At 24.3% G+C, this 12962-nt stretch overlaps 1 protein-coding gene across 1 annotated transcript; it reads left to right on the forward strand.

Moving 5' to 3' along the window:
• Window positions 1-414: 414 nt before the first annotated feature.
• LOC113560372 (protein Lilipod) lies at window positions 415-5967 on the forward strand. The gene is made up of 12 exons (XM_026966205.1): window positions 415-855; window positions 946-1070; window positions 1159-1298; window positions 1373-1476; window positions 1539-1665; window positions 1757-1825; window positions 1898-2027; window positions 2150-2325; window positions 2396-2550; window positions 2680-2911; window positions 2973-3129; window positions 4946-5967. Exons 1-12 carry the CDS (start codon window positions 790-792, stop codon window positions 5052-5054), a joined length of 1590 nt encoding a protein of 529 aa, XP_026822006.1. The 5' UTR covers window positions 415-789; the 3' UTR covers window positions 5055-5967.
• The last annotated feature ends 6995 nt before the right edge of the window (window positions 5968-12962 follow it).

Here is a 12962-nt window from a genome sequence, read left to right on the forward strand (position 1 = left end):
TTAACTCATTTCAAAATAAACAGTTGTCTTATTCGTTTTTGAAATTGAAGCTTTCATTGAAATCTTGAAAGAATTTTTAAAGTTGACTCTAATAACTTCAAGTTCACCGTGGTACAATGCTGATAACACATCATGCTGTATTTAATTTGAATGACTATATCTTATTTGCAATATAAAATAAAACTACCATAATATGTTTAAGCACTTAGGTCAGACCTAATTACAAATTATTACTTCTAAAAGTATAATCCGAAAATTCAAAATAATATGAAACAAAAAATGAAAACACCGAGAAAAATAAAAACGTGTTTGTATACGTGTCACGTCATCTAGTGGCCTAAATACATTAACCCGGTATCAAGTTTCATTAGATATCTGTGTTTACTGTTAACTGTATATTGTGGTCGTTTACTCGTATAGTCGTATAGGTAGTCGTTTCAGATTTAGTCATACATCGTCATCTACTGCCGAACCTTGTGTCGTGGAAATGTTTATTTGATTTGTCGTATTAATATTGTCAGTTTTCTAACGATCTGTTTATTTTTGTAAATAACTGAATAATTTTCGCCGTGTCACCACCAAGGCTGTTCTAAATAATATTCATAATTATTATCGACTGTTTTTGTATCAATCATTTTGTGACTAAATTTGCGTAACAAAACCTACTAATGAAAATTTTCATCACGTATTCGACAACGACAAATCAAGATTAGATTGGTGAGCATGAACCACACACAGTACACCGACAGCAGTGTGCAAATATTGTACGCAACATAATTATTACAAAGTATGGACGATGTAGATGAGCCAGATGAACGAGAAGAACTGTTCTATAATAATGTTAGGGAAAAAATAGTGAGTACTATCCCATTTTTTTTATTTTTATTTTTTTATTTTAAGAAAATTCATAAAAATCTTAACTTTATTTTAATTTTTTGATTTCAGATTTTTCTCTTGCTGTTTTTTTTGTTGCTAGCGCTGAGTTACGCCATTATTAATCAATACAGAAAACGAGACAATATTGCCGTGTCTGTTCAAGATGAGGATGATATTACAGTTTATAAATATAGGTGTGCATTCTGAATGATGTTACTTGCTAAAATGATTTATATATAGTGATATCTGTTACATACCAACTTTTATTTTTTTAATTTTCAGTTTGTTACTTTGTACTATCGCACTGGCAGTTGCTGTTGGTGCAGCCCTATTATTACCTATTTCGATAGCTAGTAATGAAGTACTGTCTTTGTATCCTTCTAGTTATTATGTTCAATGGTTAAATCATTCACTTATACACGGTAAATTATATAACTATTGCTTAATATTTGCTTATTATTATTAATGAAATTTTGTACTTATTCTTTTAATTTAGGTCTATGGAGTTTGGTATTTTTATTTTCAAATCTATCTTTATTTGTGTTCTTGCCATTTGCGTTTCTATTCATTGAATCTGAAGGATTCCCTGGTCATCGAAAAGTAATTACAACTACTATTTTTTAAAACAATTTTAAATATATTAAAGAAATATTTTTCCACAGTGTTTAAAAGCCAGAGTATATGAAACATGTACGGTGCTTTTATTACTTTCGATATTTGTTCTTGTGTTAACATATTTGCTGTACACAATGTTTTATACTGAGCAATCTCTTTTTTACATGCTGTTTAGTAAGTTCATGTTTATGTGTACTATACAATAGGTGTTTCTCATTTATTATTTTTATGATTATATTATTATTTTATGACTTTTATCTTACAGATTTATGGAACAACTATTTACCATTCTTATATTCTTGCATTTCATTCATCGGTGTACTTATGTTATTAAGTAATTATATTTTTTTAATCTTAGATTCATTTTATTTTGTAAATATTTTTCAATATTGTTACTCTGATTTAGTATGTACTCCAGTTGGATTTGCTACATTATTTACCATTTTAAGCCGGTTCATGATTAAACCACAACTACAAAAAACTACAGATGAAGAAATTAGCATTTTAAGACTTGAAGTAGATTGTCTTGCTAGAAGGTCTTTACATGTTTTTGAATAGATAATTCTTTATTTTTTTGCATAACTTTTAGGTTAATATATTTAAGTTTTGTTAAAGAAATTTCATATAAACATCAACAAAAAAATTAAACATTGTTTAGATTGGACCAAGTTACTATAAATGGTTTAACATACATGTCACCAGAACCCATGTTAGAAGGAAAGAAACAAAATATAACTCATACCGAAAAGGAGTTATGGACATTGCAAAATGGAAAGCTAAAACGTGGACTAACTGATAGATTGTCAATTTATCAAGAAAGACTTGGTGTACTTGGTAATTTTTTTTTTACAAATGCTAGTTATTCATGTTTATATAGTATGTATTATTTGATTATATATTATAGAAAAACAAAGGAAAGTATCGGTATTCCGTAAGTTATTTTTATATCCAACATTCATGCTATTGTTGTTAGCACTTACTGTTGTCACAGTTTTATTAGTTGTCCAAAACTTGCTTTTGATACTCATTGGCATAAAAGCATTACCTCTTAATACAAGAGTAAGTAGATAATTTTAATATTAATAATTCATCAAAATAAATCCAATTAAATAAAATTAAATTGATTCACAACATTAAAAAAAAAAATTTTTGATTTTATTAATGTAAAAATTTTTATCTTTTCCCTAGCAATTTACTTTAGGTGTGAGTTCACTATCCAAATTAGGACCATTTGGGGCTGGTTTAGAAATAGTCATTATTTTATATATGTTAGTGGCCTCAAGTGTTGGTTTATATTCATTGCCTGTAGTGTCTACATACCGTCCACATATTAAACAAACACCATTGACACACATAGTAGGCAATTGTACTTTGTTGCTTATATTAAGCTCTGCATTACCATTATTATCTAGAATTCTAGGTAAGTGTATTATCAATATTTAAGATAATAAATATAATAACTTTTTTAATGATTTATTTAGGAATTACAGACTTCGATTTATTAGCTGATTATGGAAGAATTGAATGGCTTGGAAATTTCACTATTGTTGCTTTGTACAATTTTGTATTTGCTTCTGCTGCCACACTTTGTTTATTTAATAAATTTACTTCAGCTGTACGAAAAGAATTATTATCAAGGTAACATATTAAAATGTATTAATATAATACACAAGTGTGGGGCATTGATTCAACTTTGTTCATCTTAATGCAAAATTATGGTCTTATTTATGAAATCATAACATTCAAAATAAAACTTGGGTTTACTATACTGTTTATATAATATATACATAATATACATATTACAAAATTTCTTTAATGTAAAACAAAATATATTTAATATGCTAGTAAATTATGAATATTAGGTATACAAATAGTCTTTTACAAAATATAAAACTCAATTGTAATTTTTGTCATAAAATCTAAAACAAATATTTTTGAAAAAAAAATTGAGTATTTTAAATGTTAAATAAATTAAATTACCACTCATTTAGGTTTTTCTAATCTTCTAGAAAACTACTTTTATAACAAAAATAAAAATTATGCATTCATACATAATATATACATATAAAATATACTTTAGCTTAGGTGGCGGTCAAATGATTTTATAATAGGTGTGAGAGGGACTGGTTTTTTAACATACACTATTTGATCATTAAAAACATAATTTATGGTTAAGCAACATTTATAAACATTAAATTAACATTCCAAACATGATTATGATTTAACTAGAAAAGAAATAAACAAAACCTAAAAGTTATAATTTCAATTTCAAATATAGTGTTTTATGTTAGAACTATTAATTTAAAACTTATTCCAATTTTAAAAATATTTACTTCCAATAATAAGTATAAGTAATATACTTACCTTTATTATAGTATTTCTTAAATATGTTTTCAACCGTTCTATATATGAATACTTAGCTTAATAATATTGAATAAAGCTTTTAGAGATTATGTGCAAAAGTTTTGTTTTCCATAAAGTCATTTCCAATTTTACAATTTGTATGTGGTTGGAAGGAAGGTGTTGTTTTTGAACATTCTCGATTATCAAACGGGATAATTCATATATATGAGTTTAGATAATAATATATTATACACAGTTACATAATGTATAAGAATATAGTCATAAAAATATATTTTGTGAACATTTACTATAGTTGATTATTTATGTTATTAGAAAAAGAAAATTTGAACAAAATTGTATACATTACAAAATATACATATATTAAGTAAAGTATTGAAAAAAAGTTCATTTGGTAGATCTATGACTAAATACTAAATAGATAGGTATGAATGTATGATCATACCAATAAATGTTCTTATCCATTCTATCGTACCATGCCTACTGTAGTTCCCATTAATTCATTGGTTGTAATAATTTTGACACCAATATTTTATAAATGAATATTGCATAATACTGTGATGTACCATCACCTAACCTATTTTTTTATTTAAAATTGTAACTTTTTTCCTTTTTTTTATATCAATTATATTTGCTTTTATTGACTTGATAATATTATACAAATATGCTGATTTTCTGTTTTACAAATTGTCTTAGTGGAAATAAAAATATCAAGGAAACTACTGTTAAACGACCTATTACACTTCATTGATTTCCGAAAATCCCCTTTTTTATAACTCATCATAAGAAAAATAATTCAAAAATAACAATTTTTAAAAATATGATCTATTGTTGATAATATGAATAGCCAATGATAAGCCAAAAACTGAATAATAGGCTGAGTCTAAAGAGGAATGTGCATAACAGTAAAAATGTGATCATACATATATATTTAATCATGAGGAGATATATTCCCCTTATCCCTCTTTTTGCCCGTCATTGTACAACTTTTTCAGCTTAAAAATAAAAATATTTTTGATTATAATTTATAAGATTATCATCATAAATATTTGTTTTATATTTCAACAAATTAAAATTTAATTTTTTTTTTTAGACTCAAAAGTTTTTGGAAATGGATAATGGGCCGTGACTACAGTATTACACACATTAATTCTAGTTTTTCAGTAGAAAATTCACCGACTATTTCTAAAAAAAACAGTTAAGTCATTTTATTCCAATTTAAATTATTTGTCATTTACACTGCTGTTTTATTTCTTAATTGTTTTGATATTTTTAAAAAAAAAATAATCTATAATGTCTAATAAATTTACTAAATTTTACCTTTGTGAATACTAATTAGTAATATACATCATCAATTACAATTTATCTATATTAGATATAAATTACAACTGACTGATGCGAATTAATGAATGTTGATTGACAGACTGATGATAAGTTTATACTTTTTGTTTCATAAACAAAAAATAAATACTTTAAAAAATGTTAAAGCGTTGATTTTTAACGTTTTTAATCAACTAAGGATAATTGGAAAAAAAAGCAACTGACAAAAAAGCAATACATTTGTCTTTTAAACATTAAATATGAAAAACAACAATTCGATTTAATTATTTAATAAAAATTCTTTTAGATCACACACAAGTTATGAAATTGCACATTTACTTATTTTGTGACTTAACATGAGGAAGGTAAGCATTTCTGTTTAAAAACTACTTTTTTTTTTTCCACTAAATTAAGAATGTATATGAAAATATCCTAAAAAACATTGAATGTACTATCAAACTGAGAAGCTTAATAATAGATTTTCAAATTTGGTAAACAACATTTTTTGAACTTCACAAAAAAATGGTACTAGAATTGAAGTTGACGAAACAAAATTTCATCAGCGATTATTAGGCACTATTTAATAAAAAAAATTAAAGAATAAACAGCCAACATGTGAACTACCTAATTTTTTACTAGATATATCTTATGTTATCATAATATTCAGATAACCAAGTGCAACATAGTTACCAATTACATTATTTTATTTTTTAATTATTGAATGTATATTTTTTACTGTAATTAATTAAATAAATCTTGATTAATTAAATCTTTTTCAATTTTAAAGATTATAAACATGACCTATCTCATTTTTATTAGCTTTATCTGTATTGCTCTTTTGTCATTTGCTATTTTTCCTTTTATTTTTTTTCCTAAATTTCAACTATAAGTAACTTAAAAACCAATTTATATTTTAAAATAATATTATGCTGCATTTATAACAAAAATGAATGGTCCATTATTAAAAATTAAGCATTCCATGAATGGATATTAAACATTATGTTTTTATAATTTAGAATGTGAGTAATGTGACCCGATTATTTTTTGTATTTTATTACTGAATTTATATTTCTCTTTATTTCCCAACTTATTTTCTGACAATTGTATGTTTTAATTAGTCATAAATCATAATCAATCAATTAATAGTAAGTGATTAATAGTCAATTTTCATGTGTTATTGAGAAGCACAAAGTATTATGTCTGAACCAAATATAGTGCTTGAATATTTTACATGTATAATTAGTCCAAAAAGTTTAAAATCCTATCCAAAGAAAATTATTCTATTTATTTATTAGTTTGCTTGGAATTGTCAATTGAATACCTATTATTTTTATTTATTTATTGCACTAGATCAAAATCGAATGTATTAATAATAATAATCCAATATTGAATGTTATTAATTTTTAAATAAATTTGTGATACTTAGTACTAAAATTATGTATACTGATATATTTAATGATGAATTAAGAAAGTATTAATTGTAATTTTTTTCATGTAGAGGGTGATTTTGTTAAAGTTAAATTGGGAAATATTTGTTTGTTCTCTCCAAAAAAATTTAAGATACTTTAAATTATTTTTTTGTTAAAAAATATCCCGGTCCCTTATTTGAAAGAACAGTAAAGAACCAATTGGTAATCTATAATTTTAATTTAGCTAACAATCTATTAAATCTACAATCTATCTAATAGTACTATTTTTAAGAATTTAATATTTGATCGTTTTCTTAAAATTTAGATTGCTATTTGTTAAGTTAAACTTAATACTGTCAAAAATACAAGGTAGAAGGATAATTGTAAAAAATATTAAAGAATACAAAAAAAATACAATTATTATTATATGTATGTATTTCTCAAGATATGATCTTTAAATATTACCCGGTTTAACTTTCACACAAAATGTTGTATATTTGTCTTTTTAAGGTTCCTATGTTCTTGTGAATTTTTTTCTAATTAGAACTTTATTTAAAACTTTTTGGACATTTGCTGTTAATGTTTTATTTTTATGCCATTTGTTTTGTTTTTATATTTTTTTTTCCTTTTGTTTTTCATTTATTTTATGTTTAATTAATCAACAAATAAAAAAAATGTCAATAAAAAAAATTGTTATTTTTTTAATTTATACCTATTTGTTTTTTTATTTAATATTATGTTTAAAAAATGATATTATATTAAAATAAAATATTAGGTATTATATAGATCATAATATTATGTATATTTTACATATATTTATGCTCTATTTAAGATTTAACCATTTAAGTTTACATTTCAATACCTTTTAAGTTTTAACTTAATAAAAATTGTACTTGATATCAACAATAGTAAAATTATTTTTAAATTATTTCTTCAGATACCTTAAATTTATTATTTTTTTCACAATATTGCTATGCACATTACACACTCCCACTAACATTATTTATCCCAGATTTCCAAAACTTGTTAAGAAAAAGACAAGCTCAAAAATTGTATTAGATAATCATAATTTATATTAAAAATTATTCATAAAGAAAATTATTATATAAAAATAAGTTAATAAACTTTAAAGCGAAAGTAATAAACATTGTTATTAGAAATATCATTATTCATTATTTAATTTATTTAATGTCTAAAATGTGTAAAGTGACCCTTATACAATTGTTCATTAGCAAAAAAAGTTTCTAAAATCAAGGGGGTCCGTGGCCTATCAAAAGTTCTCTTAAGTAATCCGTAATGTCATAATCTCTTAAAGATTGGGAAATATGTTCTTGAATGATAGTTATTACTTTCTAATAATTATAATTTTATTAAATGTCATTTTCCAATAAAACGGATAATGATAATCTACATTTTTCTGTATATTATTATAACTAACAGTATCTATAGTGTGGCCAGGAAAAACTATATAAGTGTGACCGTCACGCTCCCGATGACCGTTTTTCATTAGGGTTTCGAAGAATGCTTTCCGTGTAAAATAATTTCAAACATGCGTTAAATAGGCCTGTCTATAACCAGAAATATTCAGAGACCCTGGTTTTCACGAAAACGGTCATTAGGTGTGTGACGATCACACTTCTAGTTTCGCTGGTCGCTCTATAGATTATTGAACCATTGTTGTTAAAATACAATATGTATATGGATAATCTTCAAGATGAGGTAAAAAAAAAGTTTAAACTGAAAAAGTTAGTACCGTTTCGCTGTATATTATTTTTATATTAGAGTGGGTTGCTGTTATTATAGTCTATAGGTGTGTTAAATTTGAATTAAATTATCATTAATTGTAAATAGGAAAACAGTTTTGAGCGAATAGGGTCAATCAGCTTATACCATCAAGTGATATATTTTTTTTTATATTATAATAATATTAGCTATTAAGTATTAACTTTTAAGTTCATTTATTTTACCTTTAATATTACAGTAACAGAAAGTTGATTCAAGTAGGTATTCGATTAATAATTTTAACTCAAAATGTAATAGCACATTCCTGTAAATACCGTAAAACAGATCAGTAAAAATAAATTCATAGTACTTATAAATAGATAATATTTTTAAATTAACAAAATAATTAACATATCGTTATTTATTGTTTAAATAATTTCGTCCTAATTAGAATTTAAAATATCTATTAAAAAAGCAATTGTCTTTATACATTTTTTAGATTTTATGGTTTCAGTATGAGCTACTTATGAAGAATTTTTTATTAAATTTAAAATACAAAAAAATAAGTTTTTATAAATATTTAATTACATATTGAAATCTAATATTTTAAAAACAATTTAAAATGCCTTATGCTGCCTATAAATAGCTTAGAAATAATCGAAATCACTTAACCTAACCTTTGAAAATGTTATCGTAAATAAACCTAACCAAACTATGATATTTGGTGAATATGTCAAGTTTCTGCAGTTAATCGTTTTCGAGTTACGTCAAAAAAACAAAATCGGTTAAGTTATTGAATTTGTGTAAAAAATCACGTTTTTTTTTAATTTTTACCGATTTTAATCAGGAATTTTTAAATTTGATCTCTCCAAAGTATAAACTAGATCTATTTTTATATCCAAAATCGCTCCAATTTTTGAAAATCGAAATATTTTATCAACAACTTATATCGTGTACTCATCCACAAAAAAAACTACATCATTGTAAAATCAATACATCCATCGCTTCGCGCAGAATCTAAAAGAAAAAAAATACATTAAATATTACCATTGATAATAAATAGTAATTGTAATCAATGATATTACTTACTTTTAATACAACTGTAACAAAATATCTTACAATATGTATATGAAGAGAAAGACCAAGGAGTAGAAAATATTTTTTCATAAGAATAATGCTAATGATACCTAATTATTAATTATAATAAATAATAATATTATTAATATCTATTTTTTTAAATTATTTTTTTACGTACTATTTATAATTTAACAGAACATTTTTATAATAATAGATATGAAGTTACAATGATGTTATAATATTATGCAATAATATTTTTTAGATTCTCAGTGAGACGATTAATATATTAATATTTTACAACCATATGTTTTTTTTTTTTTTTTATGTCCGTAGTTGCCGTTTGGGGCAAGAAAAATACTTCGATTTTCAAATTAAAGGATAATATTATAGTAAAAGTAATTACTAATAAGTTATTACTCATACACTATAACAAATAGATAATGAAGATAGGAATAGTATGTGTTTAACTAGGTGGCTAGATCGTATATTTAGATTGTTTACATTAAGACAATATGACATTATATTTTGTCATGTACTCTCGTCCATGAAATAATTAAAAATATAAATATCTAATATGTTGATAGTTACCACTTGGTACATACATGATACATCTAATAATTAACTGATAAAAGTACTTTACTAACTTAGTACTTAGTAACTTTACTATTGTCATGAGAAGACACCACAATCTTATAATTTATATTTTATGGTTTTTTTTGTTGTCCATTAATCATTATACATTTTTGCTATTTGCATTTTTTATTGTATATATTTTTTTAAATAGCATGTTAATACTTCAACTATTTACTTACTTTATTTACTTATGTTTGAGCATTGACTAGAGCTACCAGTCTGTACTTTCAATAAATAAATAAATAATTATTAATTACTGATTGAAATGTTTGCGCATTCGGCTATTCGAGGACTCGAGGTTATTGCAAATAAATACGTTATCTAACTGTGAAGAGGAAACAATTTTCATTGTCATTTGGGCTATCGTCTATACTGTACGTTATTATAATACACGCGTACACTGTACAGATTGTGTTGTTCAATGCTGTTTTTTGTTTGATATTGACCTTAGAATAAATGCTTTTTAGTCATGACTTTCAATTGATTGACATACAAATTACTTGAACCCTATTTGATAACCATTGCCTAATGACTACAGACTGGCTGTATTCATTATTATATTAATACCTATATTATTATAATTACTTATGTATAAGAAAGCTCGTGTAACTTTTATTACGTATACGAAGTTGATACCTACCTAGAACCTAATTTTAACCACATCAACTACATTTACTGGCATGTCATTATGTTATATTTCTTACTATATAAATATTCGCACAATATTTCAATTTTACCAGTGTGTATAGAAGCCTCCGTCCGATATATCGGGACTGTCGCTGATATTGAGCTCTCTGTCCTGACATCCCGACGAAAGGCCAAAATGTCCCGATTGAAACTGTGTATTGCAAATTTCGCTTTATTCTAAATAAAAACCATGAGACGTGTGTAAGAACTTGACTCATTTTGTATAGTGATGTTTTAATAGGAACCGATATAATAAACTTAAATTTCTCACTGTACATATTATATATAGGTATAGTCCGGTATAGGTAATTAAAAACTATCTCAAAAATACCCATGTACGAACTGCTAGTTATTACATAATCCTGTATCAGTTAAATTTATATTATCACCATTTGCATTATGTATTATTGTAACTATTCAAACGAACAGTTAAATTAAATAACTAAATTAACATTTAAGAAATTATTAAAAAGTTCTACAATTATTATATTATATTATTAGAACGATAAATGTGTATATGAATAATGACTATTATAATGAGTATATTAGAGTATTATACTCGTTATTAATTAGTGACGATATCGTCCATATCCAATATTATATAATAATTAATATTTATATACCTTGTAGTCATAGGCGGTGCTTGGGAGGGGGCTTAGCTCCCCCAAAAAGATCGAAAGCCCCCCCCCCCAAAAAAAAAAAAAATTATTGAACATTTTTAAAAGTCATACATGGATGGCCGGACGTCGGACTTATTTTACAACAATTGGCAAAAACCAAAATCTTGGAACTTTACAAAATATATTTTTTCCCGAAATTTAATCAATATAATTATTATTACAACATATACCTGCTATAGTCACGACGGATTGAAAAATTTAATAACTCTTCAATATTATTTATATTGAAAAAAATATCAATATCAGTAGATATTGAGAACGTTATTAATATATTTGCTAATCAAAATAGGTTTATTATACTAAAATAATAAAAATTTTATTGTATTATAAATAAATGATTTTAAAGTACATATGTAGTTAGTAATGCGTATTTAGTAGGTTTTCTTTTTAGTTGGTAATTATTAGTTGGTTATTTAGTAGTTAACTCGTATTGGAGGTAATACAGTGGACGCCACTTATAAGACTCACTTTGGGACTAGCACAAAGTGAGTCTTATAACCGAATGAATCATATCAACGAAGTGGAAAAAAAAATTGAATTACATATTTATGAATTTTATTTTACTATATATTTTGCTTTAATTTTAATTTAATTTAATACATATAATATTACATATTACATATCTATTATTTAATAAATTTAAAAATTCTGATAAAGAAATTAAAATTATAATACATATGATACATATTATAAAAATTATTATATATTAATAAAAAATAATAAAAGATGTATGATGTACTTATTATTTATGAAAAATATTTGTAATTTTGGTTTGTTTTAAGTATTAATATTTCGAAAATATATTTCTCGTATTCATATTACAATAACGATAATTGCAAAAAATGTGAAATGCGATAAAATTTGTTGTAAATACATACATGAAAAAGCATAAATTGAAACCAGAAATAACCCAAAAAATATGTAATTTTTAAAAACCAATTTATTTCTAAATTTTAACCAAAAATGTTTATTTTTTTACGAAATACTTACATTAATAAGATTTTCGGTATTAGAAAATATTCAAAATCCTATAGATATATCTACTAGGTACCTAGTATACTATAGGGAATTTGATAATGTGCGTGCATGTGTAAAAATGATTGACATCTTATATTTTTGTATACATAATAATTAATATAGGTGATATTTTATATACTATATAACTTGAACTTTACGTTATTCATTACATTATTGTATATATAATAGTAATATAGTATAATACCTTTGTATGTAATGAATACAAAAATGGCATACGTAATATTGACAATATCTTGACTGCATGATATGCAATAAAATATCGGTAATATTAGAGTGATACTATAAGAAAAACAATGACCTAAATATACTATAAAAGCAAAATAAATGATAAAACATATAATATTTTATAACAATTAATAACTTATATTGAATAAAGGAGTGTATTTTTTTTTATAAAATTTGGTTTGCTTTCCGGGCACCATAACTAACGTCTACTATCAATATATATACCTAAATATAAATCAGTGGTTGGTAAATCTTTTTAACGGAGGAACAAAAACAAAATGTTCTAAATAATACTACAGGAGCTGGACACATGAACGTG

Source organism: Rhopalosiphum maidis, chromosome 4 (assembly GCF_003676215.2).
Source record: "Rhopalosiphum maidis isolate BTI-1 chromosome 4, ASM367621v3, whole genome shotgun sequence".
Lineage (NCBI taxonomy): Eukaryota > Metazoa > Arthropoda > Insecta > Hemiptera > Aphididae > Rhopalosiphum > Rhopalosiphum maidis.